Source organism: Crassostrea angulata, chromosome 2 (genome assembly GCF_025612915.1).
Source record: "Crassostrea angulata isolate pt1a10 chromosome 2, ASM2561291v2, whole genome shotgun sequence".
NCBI classification, from domain to species: domain Eukaryota; kingdom Metazoa; phylum Mollusca; class Bivalvia; order Ostreida; family Ostreidae; genus Magallana; species Magallana angulata.
In genome coordinates, this window is record NC_069112.1 from 7,208,116 (window position 1) to 7,229,072 (window position 20,957).

At 35.8% G+C, this 20,957-nt stretch overlaps 1 protein-coding gene and 1 pseudogene across 1 annotated transcript; both read right to left on the reverse strand.

The window, feature by feature from the left end:
- Positions 1 to 11,942: 11,942 nt before the first annotated feature.
- LOC128172072 (uncharacterized) lies at positions 11,943 to 12,627 on the reverse strand (annotated as a pseudogene).
- A 5,089-nt stretch (positions 12,628 to 17,716) lies between these two features.
- LOC128173847 (mucin-2-like) lies at positions 17,717 to 18,579 on the reverse strand. The gene is made up of 2 exons (XM_052839524.1): positions 18,076 to 18,579; positions 17,717 to 17,902 (listed from the first exon to the last, which is right to left on the reverse strand). The coding sequence occupies exons 1-2, from the start codon at positions 18,557 to 18,559 to the stop codon at positions 17,721 to 17,723; spliced, it is 666 nt and encodes a 221-aa protein (XP_052695484.1). The 5' UTR covers positions 18,560 to 18,579; the 3' UTR covers positions 17,717 to 17,720.
- Between the last annotated feature and the right edge of the window lie 2,378 nt (positions 18,580 to 20,957).

Sequence of the window (20,957 nt, forward strand, 5' to 3'; positions counted from 1 at the left end):
TAAATTCTATAAGCCGTTCAATAGGCTTCCCATTGACAACATACCGAATTACCACGCCGAGCTGGCGTCAATCACCTCATCACACTGATAGCCAAAGTATGGACCTATCGGCTGATCTCGAACCTCCTGCACAATTGTATCTTGTATGAACTTCTTAATACATAAAAGCAATTCATTTTGTGATGTTTTTGATACGTATGTCGCATTTTTTTTACAGGATCTCAAATGATCGTCCAACAGGTTGTCACCACAAGATGCTCGAAAAGCGAGAAGCTCTTTGAAATTCCCCATGTTTAAATTATCTTCTCTGCAAGTTTCATCATCTCGGTGACCACGTAAAGAAATGCCCTGACGGCCACAAAATATGAGTGACTCTATGATAGACGATAATATTTTTCTGTTTTTTGCTATTCTCTCTGTTCCAGTAGATTGAATTGTCATGTCAATGCTGTTCCCTGGTTCAGTGTGTGTTTTCACAAACGCATGTAATTGGGCCATGGAGGATACATGATATTAAAAAACATTATGTTGTTTTAAATCTTCACGTGCATCCTTCCAGTTAAAATATGGTTCTGTGATCAGTTTCTTTGGTCGTCTATGAGACATGTTTGGGAAAAGCACGCAACCAAGACAAAACAACCCATCTTTTGATTCAGAATATGAAATGAAATCAAACGTATCAAAGAGCTGCATGGTACATTGTCTGTGAATGATGCCACTGCGTCTACGTATATGGAAATGTGAAATCAGTCACCGGTTTTCTGTTGTGTATGAGGGAATACTTTATTTCATCGGTAAGTAAATCTGAATTGTTCAAATATCTTGAAATGTCGGTAGCAGAACAATTTTGAACGGGCGGATTTTGTTCGTTTGATTCTTGATGCTGATCATCCACAGGTAGGTTTGTTGTACTTGATGAATGCTGTTGACTGGGTTGAATGGGCGGATTCTGTTCGTTTGATTCTTGATGCTGATCATCCACAGGTAGGTTTGTTTGTACTCGATGAATGCTGTTGACTGGGTTGAACGGGCGGATTCTGTTCGTTTGATTCTTGATGCTGATCATCCACAGGTAGGTTTGTTGTACTCGATGAAAGCTGATTACTGGGTTGAACGGGAGGATTCGGTTCGTTTGATTCTTGATGCTGATCATCCACAGGTAGGTTTGACTGCTGTTGACTGGATGGAACGGGCGGATTCCGTTTGTCATTAGGACTGTTGTGTAATGATAAACCCGTTATTTCAAATTGCACATCATTTGAGGACAAAGATTGCACCATCTCACGGACATGTTTAATGAAGTTTGATATATGTTCAAACTTTATTACGACGGATTTTCCATTGGGGCAACTCATTCCTCTATCATCTCTGTTATGTGAATCCATAACGATAAAATTTGACATCTGATGTTTTACCCCAATTGTTGATCCTGGTGCATTTCCGATGGTTAAAAAGAATGTGCTTGATCCCTCTTTAATATGCTCTAGGGCTGTTTCCAATGTGAAAGCAAGCGCATCATTGTTGTCTTGTGTCTGCATAATAGTGCCACACTTAGGGTTTCCCACAGATACCAGCAGCTTTCTACCTCTGATCTCCATTTCTCCCTCCAACTCTTGAATAAGCATATACCCTCCATGTTGACAACGTTGGCGATAAAATTATAAAAATATGATCAACATCGGTCGATGATTTAGGCATGTCCGATGACAGATATGTCAAGGTAATACAGCAGCACTGACTTCCGCCATCTACTATTTCCCCTTGGTGTTTACTTCCTTTACACAAAAGCCTATAACATATATATTACAATTTGACACATATTGTTATTTATACCTATAATACATGTATTGGATTAAAAACAAAATATTTCGGCATTTATGAATTCCCAAAATTAACCAGGTTATCAAAGTTACAACAGTCTAATGACGTTTCGGTATCCGACCCCCTATTAGCTGAAAAAAATTCAAAAAATAAACAGTAATTAATTAATGATTGCACATTTTCATTGACCATCTGGTTTTAAATGCCATTATATATTTACCTTCGACCAGCTTTTAAATATTTAGAAATTTTTGCTTGCATCGCGTAGCGCATTGATGAAAAAGTTTTCCGGTCAATTTTTTCTTTGATACGTCGATCCATAGAAAAATTATTATCTTCATTTCTTATCATTTAATAAAACATTTTCAAGTAAAAAAATGTGAAGTGTCATTGATCGAAAATGTAAATAGTGTAAATGAAGCGGCGCGTATGAATAAAAAACAACAACAGCAACAATATTCAAAATAGATGCGCCTTCAGCTGATGCAGAGTTATTGAGCTGAATTTAATGGATTAAACACAAATACTGAGTTAAAATCTGAACCGGCCGAATTGAAAACGAAAGGAAAATACATGCGATAGCTTGTGATATTATTCATTTTGCGGAAAAACTCGTAAAAAAACTAGTTTTTATGTGAGATCGCTGGAATATGCAACTGGATATAACCATCCAAGGAGAGGCGATCGTGGACTAAAAAAGTTGATACGTTGACAAAGAATAGTTTGTATAAGCGATTTTTGTAAACGTTGTGGTAACTAGATAGCCATTGATGTACCTAAATGGTATATCTGCCGCTTGGAATGCGCCGAAGGAGGTGATGCATTACTCATAGCTTTTCTTTACGATGCTTACTCTGATGACCGATCATGTACGTATGTGAATTTAAAATTTAAACAGCAGTGTTACCGTGAAAGTGTATAGGCCTATATGTTCGTTATAATATTCCTGGAAAAGGAACAGCCAGCCTCGCTGCATGTTTATTGATCTCAAGCAGACGAAATCGTGAGATGACGCTTAATGTTCTATTTCGTGAATCAGATAATGTGTTTTGTTTATTTTTGAAGGTTAAACTTTCAAGTTCTTATGTTTATAAAGTTGTTTTTTGTTTGCTGATAATAAAACAGACACAACTTATTTTGTTGACGGTGTTTATGTTGGAAATTCCCGTTCTATATATAGTGTTAGATTAGAACAGTTGAGAAAAGTAGATCCGGCAAAAAATTTATTGATACAGGTATCAAAGAAATGTTTCGACCAATCAGAAGCGCCGATATCTCCATCAAACGAATAAATATTAAATGATATGCAGAAAGTCACTTGTCTAGATATGACGTCATATAACACTTTGACGTCACGATCTGCATTCCTTTCGATCGTTCTTAGGGAATGTATCGTAACGTAATAAGTGATATTCATTGGGCATAATAAAACCGCTTCATTCCTTTACATAGACACTGTTGTAAATGCTAGCGATACTATATTCAATATCACCGATATAGAGTAAAAAAAAATCAACAGTTTTAAAGCTTCGTAATTCATAAACTAATGGTTTGAGACTCTCCCTGCTACGTGTTTAAATAGAGCAAGCATAGCACAGATGATGTATCAATGAGGTGTAACATTGAGTCAGGCATAATTATAATAAAAGTGAAACACAAAATGCTAACTTTTCTATGTAAAATTTATCAAATCATCTACAGCCATGCATACTTTGAAAATATTAGGGGGGCTTGCGCCCTCCACGCCCCCCCCCCTTAAATCCGCCAGTGGTGTTTCCTATGGTTTTACAAACTGCAAATGCCGCAATCATGCAATGTGACATATGTCGAGCTATAAATGGTGTTGCAGACTGTCGGAAATTTTACCGAAGTTGCAAACGGATTGTCTCAAGCGAGCCGCCACGCGAAATCTTTGTTCCCAGGTGTGGGCAACAGATCATTCCACTTGGTATGAACATGCTGGTTAGTCACAATAGGAAGCGCTATGGTATTTTTTTTTTGTTTAAAAGGAATATATTACAGGATATAATAGTTCCGTGTGTATATATATATATATATATATATATATATATATATATATATATATATATATATATGTATAATTATTTTTAGACTGCAGAAAGTCTTTTTAAGCGCTTCATCAATTAGATTTTTTTTAAAATTATACTTTAAGACAGTGATCCTGAAAAAAAAAGCAAAAGTAACGAGTTTAAGAGCGCGTCTATTTTAGTTAAGGAATCCCTCTCTGGGTCTACCCTTGATCGGGACACCTCTAGAGATACCTTTCTTTATTGTCTCGATCATTCAGACGCTTGTATATGCACTGTCTATGCATGTTTTGTATACGTACTGAGAAATGATAGAAGATACGATTTGTAATTGAAAAAATAAAATTGGACTGAATCATTGATAAAGTAAACTAAATAACTTTCAAGGATAAGTTTATGAAACAGCTGAGAGTCTGAAGCTAAATTGTAAATGAGATATACCGGTATGGGCCAATCGCAACTTCTCGGGCCTTTCCGGCAAGCCATCACCGGATGTTAGAATTTTATACAAAATGTGGTCGCTTCCATTACAATAAGTATCGTCTAGACAGTCTTGTTTGTCGCTTCTGTGTTATATTTTAGTGTATATCGTTTACTTTAATGAAGTATAGCTCACATCTCAACAGATCATAAAATGTGTTGTATTTATATCAAGGTTTATAAAAAGGGGGGTTGTCATGGACTCTTAAGTAATACGTGCGAGGTGTTTTTCCTGGCTTGCCGGAATGGCCCGGAGAAGTTGCGACTGCGGTATGGGCTAGTAAAATGTATGTCTGACAACATGTTCAGTATTAGGCCTAATAGGAGAATCATTAAAAAATAAGCAAATGTATACCTTAACTTTCTTTGCCAGAATAAAGGGAGAGAAAATGAATATGAGTTATTTACTTTCAGCAAATACAACTCGGGCATCAACTACCATTGAGCCAACTCTAACATCTTCTATCGAGTCAACTCCCATTGAGTCAACTGTGGCTTCTTACATTGAGTCAACTCCCATTGAGTTAACTGTGGCATCTAACATCGAGTCAACTGTGACTGGTAAGCTAATTGCAAATGAACCTATAATGAATCAGCTAAGATAGCAACAATTTTGGTCTGATGTTAAAATGCTTATTAAATTAGAAATATGGGCATGTAAAATGCATGTAAAGCAAATATTCACATTTACCTATCCTGTAAGGAAAAAAGGGGAGAAAATTTAATTTGGATGTTTAATTTATGCAGAGACAACTATACAGGGAACAGCTGATAAAGGTTATTTCAGGCAACATCCTTCGGTTTCAGGTTGGTTGCAGATCATATAATACATGATTCTAATTTTCTGTACATTAATATAAATATTCTTCCTTGGTAATATCTCTGAAAGATTGGCTTAAGGTGACCAACTTTAGTTTTCATTGTGCATGTTTTTGCACAGTTTAGTTGAAAACAGTGTATTTATACCTCTTGGCTACAGCAGTATTTTTTAATCTGCTTCAAAGTGCGAAAAATGACAGTTTCCTCTACAGTAAATGTACCTGTATTTTGAAATGACCCCTAAAAAGAACCAGATGTGAGAATTTCTTGAAATTCAATAAAATATACTAGAGTTGGTGTATATTACAGATGGTTTAAAAAAAATAAAAAGTTTTGCTATTGTAGTTATTATGCAAAAAAAAAAACCCAAAAAAGAACAAGTAAGTATATAAAAAATCATTGTAGGTTTGCAAGGAATGGATACAGGGAACCCACCATTTGAGACGAGAACAACCGACTGGTGTTTTTTAGACACCCGAGGTTTCAGGTTGATTGGAGATCATGTCATACATGATTCTAATTTTTTTTATACAGCTATTGTTCTTCCAGTGGTAATGTCTGTAAAAGATTGGCTTAAAAAGCATATTAACAAACAAGTTAAAAAAATTAACACTTGTCAAGAATTAGTATATTGGTTTACAGATTACTTGTTCAAAGTCAATTTAAATGATAATTAAGGTCATCCGTTTCCAACGGAAGACCTTTCTATTATTGTGCGGGTTAAGATTTTAATTCTCATTTTTCTTTTTTTCTTCCTAGACGCTAACTTTGAGGCTTCATATAGTGCTCATTTCTGAACGGTTTTTGCTCAAATTTTCTGGGCTAATGGACTTTACAAAACACTATCTTCATCAATTCATAAAATTTGAATTCCCTTTCCGTTAACGTTTTTAGGGCCTTTGGTTTCCAGACAAAGGCTCCGAGACTATGATAGCAGGGAATGAGAAATCCAACGAATTTGAATAGCAGAGACATTGCAGTGGCACACATCGGTTTTTGTTGTTAGATTATGTTTTTTATTTATGAAAAGGTAGGGGTTAAAAACACAGGATTCAAAAAAGTGCAAAAAATAAGACATATTTTCCTTTATATCTGTTTAACGAAAAATATTTTGTTAAGACATGTAGAATAAAAGTTGTACAGAATATCAAGGGCTTTCATTTGACACCAGTAAAAAGGGCTGGGCCCTAAAATTAAGGGCCAATAGCTCCTAAAAGTTTTTGCTTAATAACTCAAAAAGGGTTAGGATTTTGATATGGCTGTCGCTGGAAAAGTTGGGATCTCATAAAGTTCGTAACAATATATTATTTTGTAAGTGATTTGTGTAGTATGAGTGTAAAAAGCTTTACATGTTGACATGTACCTGTTTTCATTTGACAAATTAACGAAAGTCTGTGTATGTACAACTGGCATAAAGTTGCCGCAGAGAGTATGCTGGTTTATACAGGAGGCATTAATTTATAAGAATTTTTTTGTTTTTGGTTAAGTCATTGTTGTTAAGTTCTTATAGTGCACAATAATTAAAAACGGCAATTGGAAAACAGAACATTCTTTTTCTTTTCTATTAAACCACAAAATATGGAATTAAAAAACTCTATGCATTACATTTTATTTATTAACTCCATGCATTTAAAATCTACCTTGAATCATTTGTCAATTATAAGTTACATTTAAAAAAATATCATACATTCTATTTCTCCCCATAAACCCTTGGCGGATTTCATTGCGAAAACTCGGTGATGTGGTGGTGCAATCTAGCGAGCAACTTGAGTTGCGCCTCTTGCATATTTACATTTTAATCGAATTAAACAACGGGTTATATACACACTACGGCATTAATACAACTTGAAAACATGTGGGATCTCATAAAGTTCGTAACAATATATTATTTTGTAAGTGATTTGTGTAGTATGAGTGTAAAAAGCTTTACATGTTGACATGTACCTGTTTTCATTTGACAAATTAACGAAAGTCTGTGTGTGTACAACTGGCATAAAGTTGCCGCAGAGAGTATGCTGGTTTATACAGGAGGCATTAATTTATAAGAATTTTTTTTTGTTTTTGGTTAAGTCATTGTTGTTAAGTTCTTATAGTGCACAATCATTAAAAACGGCAATTGGAAAACAGAACATTCTTTTTCTTTTCTATTAAACCACAAAATATGGAATTAAAAAACTCTATGCATTACATTTTATTTATTAACTCCATGCATTTAAAATCTACCTTGAATCATTTGTCAATTATAAGTTACATTTAAAAAAATATCATACATTCTATTTCTCCCCATAAACCCTTGGCGGATTTCATTGCGAAAACTCGGTGATGTGGTGGTGCAATCTAGCGAGCAACTTGAGTTGCGCCTCTTGCATATTTACATTTTAATCGAATTAAACAACGGGTTATATACACACTACGGCATTAATACAACTTGAAAACATGTTGACTACCGAATATCGGAACATAATTAACGATGCTATTAAATACGAATAAAGTTATAAAGTAGGGGGGGGTTTGAAAAAGGTCAAGCTTATGTAGCTTTGAGTAGAGTGAAAACATTGAATGTATCACATCTACTTTCCTTGTGTTTTTCAAAAATACAAGCAGATCCTAAAGTCATATCTGAGTATTTAAGATTACAACTTTCTGGTGCAAACTCCTCATGAATCACATTGATCTATTGATCATTTAATATTTATTCGTTTGATGAGATATCGGCGCTTCTGATTGGTTGAAAAATTTCTTTGATACCTGCATCAATAAAATTTTCGCCGGATCTACTTTTCTCAACTGCACTGATCTAACACTATTTATAGAACGGGAATTTCCAAGATAAACACTGTCAACAAAATGTAAAGTTGTGTCTGTTTTATTGTCAGCAAACAAAATGCAAACTTGTGAATATAAAAACTTGAATGTTTAACTTTCAAAAATAAACAAAACACTTTGTTTGATTCACGAAATAGAAAATTAAGCTTCTTCTAACGATTTCGTCTGCTTGAGATCAATCAAAATTTACAGCGAGGCTGGCTGTTCCTTTTAAGGATTTCAATATTATAACAAACATATAGGCATATAAACTTTCACGGTAACTCCTTCGGTGAATTCCAAGCGGCAGATATATACCATTTAAGTACATCACTGGCTATCTAGTTACCACAAAGTTTAAAAAAGTCGCTTATACATACTATTCTTTGTCGACATATCAGCTATTTTCGTCCACGATCGCTTTTCCTTGGATGGTTATGTCCAATTGCATATTCCAGCGATCTCACATGAAAACTAGTTTTAATACGAGTTTTTCTGCACAGTGAATGATATCACAAGCTATCGCATGTATTTTCCTTTCGTTTTCAATTTAGCCGGTTCAGATTTTAACTCACTATTTTTGTTTAATCCATTATATTCAGCAAGTAGCTCTGCATCAGCTGAAGGCGAATCCATTTTGAATATTGTTGCTGTTGTTGTTTTGTATTCATACGCGCCGCTTCATTTACATTATTTACATTTTTGATCAATGACACTTCACATTTTTTTATTTGAAAATGTTTTATTAAATGATAAGAAATGAAGATAATAATTTTTCTATTGATCGACGTATCAAAGAAAAAATTGACCGGAAAACTTTTTCATCAATGCGCTACGCGCATTGATGAAGTTTTCCGGTCAATTTTTTCTTTGATACGTCGATCAATAGAAAAATTATTATCTTCATTTCTTAATAAAGTTCTTGTGTTTTTGATATTGCATATTGCTCGGTGAGATTTTCTTAGATTTGTTTTTAACATTTATTATTACCTAATCAAAGGGATTTTGTTGTTTTATTACACATTAAAATATTTGCGTCTATTTAGAACTGCCGGTCAATAGACATCGATCTATTGGATCTATTGACCGGCAACGTATTTCAGAACGCGGGTATGTTAATGTTACTTCCTTTCGATAGTTCTCAGAGAATGTATATTCCTTTACATAGACGCTTTTTAGTACTTGGTGAAACCAAATTCAATGTTATCAAAATGGAGTATCAAATAATCAACAGTTTTAAAGCCTCAAATAAGGTAAAAGACTATTTAAAATCTAATGGGTTGAAGACTCCCCCTTCTTTGTGTAAACTAATATTAAATTGAGATGTTGTAATGCATGCAACAGGTTTTGTGCATGTAAAAGATGGGGAAAAAATCTTAGTATATTGCATAATGGCACGAAAACCATCTACAATATGCAAATTGTAAACCCCGTAAACTAAAAAAGGAATTAGGTAATAAAACAAGTATTTAATGCTTGAACATTATCATAAAATAATTGTATAATATTATACCACGTAATCCATATATTGCCTCACTTTCTATTGTCATACATAACTTGTGACACTTGTAGTACGATGTGTAATTGAGCTATCCAATTCTTAGAAGGCACAATATTAATTTGCCATAACTTAACATGATGGTCCTGACAATATTTACCTTGACAATTTCTGTTATATGATTCATACGCACCTATAATGTAAACTTTTCAGATGCCTTTCACTTAAAGAGATGTTGTCAAGATCAGATGGAGAGATTGTCAAAGACTTTGTCACAATAAAAGTTGTTGACTTGCTTCCATAAATTAAATACAAAAAGCAGAATGGAGAAATAGGAAACATGTTTGCAGTTGCAATTTGTGACAACACCACAAGATGTGTTGCAAAAGTCAACGATGCAGAAAATATCACCAGCATGATAGTGGATGAAGTTCTCATCATTGAAAACATCTATAATAGAGATGGGTATGTTTAATGTATCTTTAATTATCTTCAATTATATTTAAAGTATTCACTTTTGTTGATAATAAGAAATTAATTTACAATGTCTTAACTCAAAATAAATTTAATTTTGATTTCAGAGAGCTGGCTATAACTGTAAGAAGCAAGGTATTCCGAACCGTTGAAACAATCAAAGTGCCACATGATGTAATGGAAAAAGTTTAATCTCTGTTGGGCTAAAAAGGAAATGCAGACTCACCTTCCAAAATAATTGAATCTAGTACGAGTCCAAAGAAGACTGTTGTTACTATTAAGTTGTCTACAACTTAAGAAAATTTGCTCTTCTGAAATTTAAATAATCTTGACTATGTCAATTGCTAAAGATAAACATATTATATATTATATATATTAGCAACCTCTACAAGCAAACCCTATGTGGTTCTTTACTTTTGCATCCATATGGATGAGAAATTCAATTTCTTGGAATTATTGAAAATCTGTATGCTACTATTACAGGTTAACGATTTGGAAACAAAAACTATAAGAGCAACAGGAGAAGTTGCATGTCGGCATATCAAAATCAAAGACGACACATAAAAAATGTCAGTTATCTTATGGCGAGATTTAGCAGAAGAACCAGTACATTTAAAAGACATAATCCAATTCAAAACTTTCCAGGTTTCAGACACTTTCTCGAAACAGAGACAGGAAATACCTTACAGGTAAAAATATTTTAAAACTTAAAATGACATTCAATGTTTGATACACTGAAAACAATTCCATTTGAAATTCTATAAACAATGCAAAGTACATGTGTTCCATATATAAACCTATTTAAATTACCTCTTATATCATCTTCCATCTGATACTGTTGACATTTAATCTGATGAGGATGACTCTTCAGATGAAGACAATACACCAACAGGGGTAATAATCATCGGCATTGCAGACCCCAAACGCAATCGGTATTTACATATATAGTGTTATCTATAACTTATTTAATTCGAATCAATTATGAAATCTGTTGATTTACATTATTTAATAGAAGTCAAAACAATTAGTGTATATTAAAACTTTATTTGTTATTAATGACATTATTCATTTGTTCATCCTTGGAAAGAACAATCACATTTTCTTTGTATCATGAAGTAATGTACTCGTGTATAAATCTTTATATTTTGAACTTTAACTTTATGTGCAAGAAATACCAATAAATCAAGGAATTTAAATTAAAAACATAATACGAACAACTCCTTGTATATACTAAACTATTTAGATGCTGCGTAAATGACAGGTGTTACAAAAGAAAGTTAAAAGACGAGAGAATTTCTAGCAGCAGCATATACACCCTTATAGAGGTGGAGGTATAGGTGATGACGTAATTATTAGGGTCTCCTAAGGGTTATTTTTAGAACAGTGCATTTATAGAGGTTGTTTCTCATTGGTTGTTTTAGAGGGGTAGCAATATAGAGGTCGTGTTTTCATTGGAGGATTGAATATAGAGATGATGACGTAGTTACTATTGAGGCCGTATAGAGGGAGACTTTTTAGAACAGTAAATTTATGGAGGTCGTGTTCTCATTGGAGGATTGAATATAGAGATGATGATATAGCTATTTATAGAAAAGGTTCTGTACAGAACTTGTTTGTCATTGTTATATTTAGAAAGGTATTGCTATAGATTTTGCATAGAAACATATTCATTATAGAGTTGATAATTATACAAGATAATGAGCATGCGCCAATAAAAAGATTTTTAGTTTATTATTTATAGAATAACGAAAACGTTCAATTCTGTTTGTGATGTCAAAAAAAAGTTCATACAGAATTGAACGTTTTCGTTATTCTATAAGTTCATATAAGGAAACATATTTGCAAATGTAAATATATATATTTAATTGTTTCTTGTGATGGACAGAAATCGCATGTACTTCAAAATAGTCTGACAAAAGACAATATATTTCTTCGTTTTAATTTGATTGATTCATTTTGAAGTTATCATCAATGTCCTCTCTACGGTAATTAATTTATTATTTTCTGAGCGATTTAACATAGTCAGCACAATGTTGCAAATAGAAATTGGCTAGCTTATGAAACATTTCATTTTGGAACATCAGATCCTCTTTAATGTTCTGAACAAAAATATCCTTTTTTGTATAGACAACAAATTCATAAAAAGAAGCACCGGAGACCATCATTTGTCCCTGTATTTGAAAAAAATATTCATGTGTCCTCTTTAATTCAATATTTCCATCAGCATTTTGTGTAAGGCAAAACTGTGAAACTTGTTGAACGGCCTCTGGAATTGTCAAATCTCGAGCAGAGAAGGTGCATTTAATTTCAAGTACACCTGTCTTGCCCTCAAAACATACCTTGCCATCAGGTGTTGCAGCTAAGGTAAAAATGGGAAATCGGGGTTTATAACTAATCCACAGTCATGAATATGCCTCTCCTGGAATGATTCAAGATATTTTCTTTTGGCAGAATTTTCATTCCCTTTACCATATGAAGTTGCACTTGTAGAGAAAGTATTGTTAGAAGATGGGAAAATGTTCCTTAAAAGATTTCATTTACATTTTGTTTTCGTTTGCAAATTTTCCCGAACTGTAATGCTGTTAGACGATCTCTCCTTTCTTTGAACCACAATTCACAATTAGCTTGATCTACAGTCTCCTTTTCAATTTTCTCTGCATCTTGCAGAGATGTTGTAAACATCTCTACTATGCTGCCATACTTTTCAATTATCGCTATGTTTTTTACTATTTTTGGAAATACTGTGTCCCCACATTTCCCTGCATCGACCTTACTAGGATGATCCTTGAAGTGCTGAAACTAAATTATAATCTCACTGGTTAATTTCTATGAATTTATAACTTTAATATCATAAGGAATGTAAATAATGTCAGAGATCTCAGAAGTGTAACACTAAATATTTTAAGATTTTTTAGAACAAATGACAATGTAGGTTGTTTATGCTAATATTTTATTTTACAGTATTTTCGTCAATGGATATGCTGGCTATGGTTGCAAGGATACACCAGTTAGAACAGGAGAATCGGGAACTCCATGAAACTTTAGCAGCCTTGCAGTCAAATAACAAAAAGCGTTGTAACACTTGTACTCAAACTGATGTATATGTTGAACATTTCAATGTTGAATCTGTGTCTAATTCTAAAATCAAAACCTGTTCCAGTACTACACAGGAATAACATATTTGCGATTTTTGATGTTGATATCATGTTTGTTCCCAAATGGAACTCTCTCAAATGTGAACCCTATTACTTATTACTCTAATAGAGAAGAGGTTAAGAGACTGCCTGTTGATCAGCAAGTGTTTTTGGTTTTATGTAGAATAAGAAATGGACTTAAAGTAAAAGATTTGGCTTGTAGATTTAATATAAAGATTCAAAGTGTATCAACAATTCTTAAAGGCATCTCCAAGTATATGTATTTACGTCTTGGATCACTTAGTTACTGGCCACATAGAAGTGTAATTATTCAAAACATGCCTTCTGTATATAGGGAAGAGTTTCCTAATTGTATTGCTATTATTGATTGGACTGAAATTAAGATTCAAAAGCCATCATCATTGTTATGCCAAAGTCAATGTTACAGTGAATATAAATCAGCAAACACTTTAAAATCACTTGTAGTGTGTGATCCAAGAGGGTCAATCTTATTTGTGTCAGATTTGTACTGTGGATCTATTTCAGACAATGATATTTGTGTCAAAAGTGGATTTTATGAGTATTTAGAATCTCTGATGCAGCGAGGATATTTACATCCAGGAGACTCTATAATGGCAGACAAAGGTTTCCGAATCGAGGACAAACTAGCTGAAATGGGAGTTAAGCTAAATATTCCTCCATTTGCGACTAGTGCCCATTCGATGAGTGCAGCTAATGTGACTCTAACAAGGAATATTGCAGCTCACAGGATACATGTGGAGAGGGCAATTACAAATTGAATGTTTCAATCTTTCAGTAGAAAAATCCCTGTCAGTCTATTGCACACTATTAATGAATATTGGGTTTGTGCTTCTCTTCTTACAAACTTTCAAGATACTCTTGTGAAACAACCATACCAAGTATCTGTTTGTATTGTTAATTTGAAAGTTGTGCTTTTGAAACTGGCTGATGTATATCAGGCTTTGTTAGGGTATCAGTGTACTGTGCTTTTTATCTATATTGAAAAACATAGGATATAACTGGGTCAAACAGTATTCTGATTTGTTATTAATTATTATGAAAACTTTGGGGCGTGAATGCATGAAACTAAATTTGATATAAGAATGACTGAATTATACTGGTAGAAGTATTTTTTTCATAATTGAGCGTGACTGTTTATATATTGAAGAATGTTTTATAGTTCAAATCTTTCCATTAAGAATTATCATGATTAATTAAGTCATTTATACAAGTTGAACAATGTCTTAGGTGTACTAATTTGATCATAGCAACTTTTGATTAGTCATCTTGGTGACACAATATTGGGAAATAAAATAGATTTTTTTTGTTATGTTAGTAATGGATGAATGATGTTAAATTGTTTAATATGTAGCATTCTGTTTAAATGTTCAGTTGTGTTTGAATGCACATTTATATACATGTATATTTTCAGAATAAGTAATTTTTAAGAATCCAATATGTATTTAGGACATACATGGTATTTAAGCATGGATCCCTCTTGAATATTTCCACAAATAGACTGTTGTAAACATATATCCCCCTGCAGCAAATATGATAAAGGCAGTTGTGGATCAGCTTTAAGCCTTTTAACATCCTCAGGGTACACATCGGGAATTCTATGTAAATTAAAGAGCAATTTTGTTACCAGGTTTTTTCTTTTCAAATGTTGTATATTGTTGCGAATGTAAATTTGTGATTTTGAATCTAATAAATCAAATTGATAATTAAAGAAATTGTTGTATACATGTGATTTGGTTTGTCAACAATAACTGGTTTCTTCTTTCTTGGTGTAGGTTTAGGCTTTGAAAAAACCATGGTTGAAACTGGCTCAGGCTGAATTTTTTAGCCTCTTGGTTTATGCCACTGTTGAGGCAAACTTGTACATGGAAGTTCAGCAGGGACCTCATTCAATCCAAGGCGTTTATAATGCTGTACAGTGTACACCAGCGCTGTGGCATGAGCACAAGTCCCAGAAAGTCTACTCGTGAACAAAGATATTGTTTAACTACATGTAGTAATAACTACCCATTTCTCATGGCAGCATGATTAATATACAGTAGGATGCAGCTAAAGATACGAATAGTGATCATTTATTAACCTAGATCACTTTAATTATGCACATTTAATCCATTTTAATTGAATAACAAAGTTGACATCTTTGTTCGAGTTCGCCACGATTTACGGAAATGATGGTAGTGATACTGATCGCTTTTTAATCAATCAACTGTACAAAAATCAATTATTTGTCACCAATAAAACAATTTTCACTCACCCTGCTTGACAAGAGCAATGGCTATCCTCAATAGCACATTTATTACAATCTATGGTCATGTTTACTTTGTGTGGGTCTTCGCTCTTTTTCATAGATCGGTAACATTTTGCCGTAATTTCTACGGTTTTGTCAGTGGTGCTGTATATTTTTACAGCATGAACATAACCGTTGATGAAAAAATTGTACGCCCTTTCCTTCGCACGAGATGACAATGTAACATTTTTGAAGAATTCAATCGAAATATCGGGTGAAATAATATTGAGAGCGTTTGTAGTAGCCGCCATTGTTTACTCTTTTGTCCGAGGCTGCCTCGTTGCTATGACGTATCTACGGTGGGCGGAGCTTATGCTTCGGCTATGGAACGGTGTATTCATAGTAAGATGAAATCGTTGATTTTTTATTATTAATATTCTAAACTGAGTAAAAATGTATGATTATGTAATTAAGATTAGTTACTGATAACAATTATATATCATTACCGAGTCATCATCATCATTATTCGATAGCATTGGACATTTATGTCCATCTTCATGCATTTGACCTTCAAGGTGATTCTTATATATCAAACCGCAGTACTTGCATAGGAAATCTGACATCTATATTAAAAAAAAGATGAAAATATTCTGATTCTTTTTTTTGCTTTTCAAATATTTCTTTCTTTTTTCTTAAACCTATCATTGTCTGTTGCCTGTTGGTTTTTTTTCCCTTTTTAACACTGCAAAAAGAACGATAACTCTACAGCATGGCTTTTCATATTATCTTTCCCTTCTCCATAGAACAACAGAAAAAAAAGATTGGTTTTTTTTTTACGAAATTTATTTAAGGATGACCATGCATCGTATGAATAAAATATACATATGATAGTATACTACAATAACAGTAAAATAGTGTCTTAAGAAATTAATTACATAATATAAAATTACACCTAATATTTTGAAAATAGTTTTATAAAGTTTGGTAAAATTGTTTTTGTAAACTACAAATTGTAAAAATAAGATCCTAACATGTTATATATTTTTGGTTAATAAAAAATTAGTCATTATACATTATTAATTAAAAAAAATCTAAAATAGATAATTATCCATAGACCTACATGTTATTTTTAAATTTAAAAAAATTCACTCTTTACAAAAAAATATTACAGAAATTTAGTTTACCTACATTTTTTACACAGAATTGTGAATATACTTTTAAACGCCTAAATGTTGATTTCATATAAAATTAATAAAAATGTACAGCAAAAAGGATAATATTATGAATATAAAAACCTGACTTAAAAAAAATTGTACAGTGTAAAATATGTATACACAAAGCACTATTAATATGACTAGAACAAGGTAATGACTTTTGTATGATAAAGTGTTCTATTTAAAACATGTAAGCACTAAAAATAAGACTATAATTAATAAATGGTACATACTGTAGTAAAATATCATATTTTTAAAGTAATAATTAAAAAAAAAATTTTGCACATCAATGTGCATATGTAAAACTTGTAAACAAAATTTTAAAAAACATTAAAAAAAATCAATTTAACATAATGACACCTGATGTTTCGCCTAGTTTTTACAAATTAGTCACGTCATTTATTTTGTTTGAAAAAAACACATCACCATGTATAATTATATACATTTTTAAACTTTAGTAAACAAAAAATTGGTGTGTAATTACATAACATAACCATACAAATATACTCATTGTTAAGTTTACAAAATAATTCAAATGTATACTTATTGTTAAACTCAGCCATACATATATACTTATTGTAAAGCTTACAAAAAATAAACAAAATAATTCAAAAATTGTAGTAAAACTATCAAATCTTTTTAAATACTTCATAGAATAAATGTTAACATTAGATATAAAATTACCCTAAAATTTCCAAAATAAAAAAATTTGAGTCTGTAAAAAAATACCCCCACCATCCCCAGAAAAAATTAAGTCTGTAAAAAAAGTTTCCCAAAACCACCCCCTTCCCAAAAAACTGAGTTATAAAAATGATTTAATCTTTTTTCTTTTGTGTCATTGATCTAGTTACCCTTCTATTTATATTACCAAAGGTTGACATTCCGCAGTGTTCTTCATAATAAGGCTTAGAAGAAGCTGCTGACATCGCCCCCTCCTCTACTGGTGTCGTGGCCTCCTCCCGGCCTGGGTTGTGGTGGCGGCTCCCGGTGGTCTCCACACAGGCCTCCTCCTGGGGACTGGAGCTCCCTGGGGTGGTGGTGGTGGCCGTGCTACTGCTGGCCGTGGGGGTCCTCTGGAGGCCGGTGTGAAAATGGCGGCCCCCGGTGGCCGCCACGCTGGTCTCAACCTTGGGGCTGGAGCTCTCTGGGGCCTCGCTTGTCTCAACCTGGGGGTTGGACCTCGCCGGTCTCGCTGCTGGGAGTATGAAGGGGGAGGGTGGTGGTGAAAGGCTCACCGGAGGGGATGGACTCCTCGGAGGAAGATGGACCACGATCATCCCCTCCGGTGGCGCTGGTCTCGCTGGCTGGCGAAGCATGGGCAATACTACTGCTATTGGTCGATTCTTCAAAACAAACAAAATATACATATTAGATATGTATTGCTTTAATATTTAGCAAAATATTATTTTGGAATATATGATAAATCTATAAATGCTTATTTGAAGAAACAACACAAGTAAAAATAAAAAGTAAAGGTAATTTAAATTCATATGATAAGTATTTGATTGCAAATTACCTAATATGAGTGTGGTAGAACTAGGCGAATCAGGTGGTGTAGAACCAGTAGAGGTGGGGTGGGTAGAATTGCCTATTCTACCTGTAGACCTCGCCCCCTCCTCTACTGGTGTCGTGGCATCCTCCTCCCGGCCTGGATTGTGGTGGCGGCCCCCGGTGGTCTCCACACCGGCCTCCTCCTGGGGGCTGGAGCTCCCTGGGGTGGTGGTGGTGGCCGTGCTTCTGCTGGCCGTGAGGGTCCTCTGGAGGCCGGTGTGGAAGTGGCGGCCCCCGGTGGCCACCACGCTGGTCTCAACCTTGGGGCTGGAGCTCTCTGGTCTCAACCTGGAGGCTGGAGGTCCCTGGGGCCTCGCCGGTCTCGCTGCTGGGAGTCTGAAGGGGGAGGGTGGTGATGAAAGGCTCACCGGAGGGGATGGACTCCTCGGAGGAAGATGGACCACGATCATCCCCTCCGGTGGCGCTGGTCTCGCTGGCTGGCGAAGCATATCCAATACTACTGCTATTGGTCAATTCTTCAAAAAAAATAATATACATATTAGATATGTATTGCTTTAATATTTAGCAAAATATAATTTCGGAATAAATGATCAATCTATAAATGCTTATTGGAAGAAACAACACAAGTAAAAATAAAAAGTAAAGGTAATTTAAATTCATATAATAAGTATTTGATTGCAAATTACCTAATATTAGTGTGGTACAACTAGGCGAAACATCAGGTGGTGTTGAACCAGTAGAGGTGGGGTGGGTAGAATTGCCTATTCTACCTGTAGACCTCGCCCCCTCCTCTACTGGTGTCGTGGCATCCTCCTCCCGGCCTGGATTGTGGTGGCGGCCCCCGGTGGTCTCCACACCGGCCTCCTCCTGGGGGCTGGAGCTCCCTGGGGTGGTGGTGGTGGCCGTGCTTCTGCTGGCCGTGGGGGTCCTCTGGAGGACGGTGTGGAAGTGGCGGCCCCCGGTGGCCGCCACGCTGGTCTCAACCTTGGGGCTGGAACTCTCTGGGGTCTCGCTGGTCTCAACCTGGGGGCTGGAGCTCCCTGGGGCCTCGTCGGTCTCGCTGCTGGGAGTCTGAAGGAAGAGGATGGTGGTGAAAGGCTCACCGGAGTGGTGGGCTGCACGAAGGAAGATTGACCACGATCATCCCCTCCGGTGGCGCTGGTCTCGCTGGCTGGCGAAGCATGGGCAATACTACTGCTATTGGTCGATTCTTCAAAACAAAAAAAATATACATATTAAATATGTATTGCTTTAATATTTAGCAAAATATAATTTCGGAATAAATGATCAATCTATAAATGCTTATTGGAAGAAACAACACAAGTAAAAATAAAAAGTAAAGGTAATTTAAATTCATATGATAAGTATTTGATTGCAAATTACCTTATATGAGTGTGGTACAACTAGGCGAAACATCAGGTGGTGTTGAACCAGTAGAGGAGGGGTGGGTAGAATTGCCTATTCTACCTGTAGACCTCGCCCCCTCCTCTACTGGTGTCGTGGCCTCCTCCTCCCGGCCTGGGTTGTGGTGGCGGCCCCCGGTGGTCTCCACACTTGCCTCCTCCTGGGGGCTGGAGCTCCCTGGGGTGGTGGTAGTGGCCGTGCTTCTGTTGGCCGTGAGGGTCCTCTGGAGGCCGGTGTGGAAGTGGCGGCCCCCGGTGGCCGCCACGCTGGTCTCAACCTTGGGGCTGGAGCTCTCTGGGGCCTCGCTGGTCTCAACCTGGAGGCTGGAGGTCCCTGGGGCTTCGCCGGTCTCGCTGAAGGGGGAGGGTGGTGATGAAAGGCTCACCGGAGGGGATGGACCACGATCATCCCCTCCGGTGGCGCTGGCTGGCGAAGCATATCCAATACTACTGCTATTGGTCGATTCTTCCAAAAAAAAAATATACATATTAAATTTGTATTGCTTTAATATTTAGCAAAATATAATTTCGGAATAAATGATCAATCTATAAATGCTTATTGGAAGAAACAACACAAGTAAAAATAAAAAGTTAAGGTAATTTAAATTCATATGATAAGTATTTGATTGCAAATTACCTAATATGAGTGTGGTAGAACTAGGCGAAACATCAGGTGGTGTAGAACCAGTAGAGGTGGGGTGGGTAGAATTGCCTATTCTACCTGTAGACCTCGCCCCCTCCTCTACTGGTGTCGTGGCATCCTCCTCCCGGCCTGGGTTCTGGTGGCGGCCCCCGGTGGTCTCCACACTGGCCTCCTCCTGGGGGCTGGGGTGGTGGTGATGGCCGTGCTACTGCTGGCCGTGGGGGTCCTCTAGAGGCCGTTGTGGAAGTGGCGGCCCCCGGTGGCCACCACGCTGGTCTCAACCTTGGGGCTGGAGCTCTCTGGTCTCAACCTGGAGGCTGGAGGTCCCTGGGGCCTCGCCGGTCTCGCTGCTGGGAGTCTGAAGGGGGAGGGTGGTGATGAAAGGCTCACCGGAGGGGATGGACTCCTCGGAGGAAGATGGACCACGATCATCCCCTCCGGTGGCGCTGGTCTCGCTGGCTGGCGAAGCATATCCAATACTACTGCTATTGGTCAATTCTTCAAAAAAAATAATATACATATTAGATATGTATTGCTTTAATATTTAGCAAAATATAATTTCGGAATAAATGATCAATCTATAAATGCTTATTGGAAGAAACAACACAAGTAAAAATAAAAAGTAAAGGTAATTTAAATTCATATAATAAGTATTTGATTGCAAATTACCTAATATTAGTGTGGTACAACTAGGCGAAACATCAGGTGGTGTTGAACCAGTAGAGGTGGGGTGGGTAGAATTGCCTATTCTACCTGTAGACCTCGCCCCCTCCTCTACTGGTGTCGTGGCATCCTCCTCCCGGCCTGGATTGTGGTGGCGGCCCCCGGTGGTCTCCACAC

Excerpts from the sequence above, each read along its gene's own strand:
- LOC128173847 (XM_052839524.1), bottom strand. The coding sequence starts at position 18,559 with ATGCTTCGCCAGCCAGCGAGACCAGCGCCACCGGAGGGGATGATCGTG. Across the intron at positions 17,903-18,075 it reads TTCTACCACACTCATATTAG|AATCGACCAATAGCAGTAGT; the intron begins GTAATTTGCAAT and ends TTTGTTTTGAAG.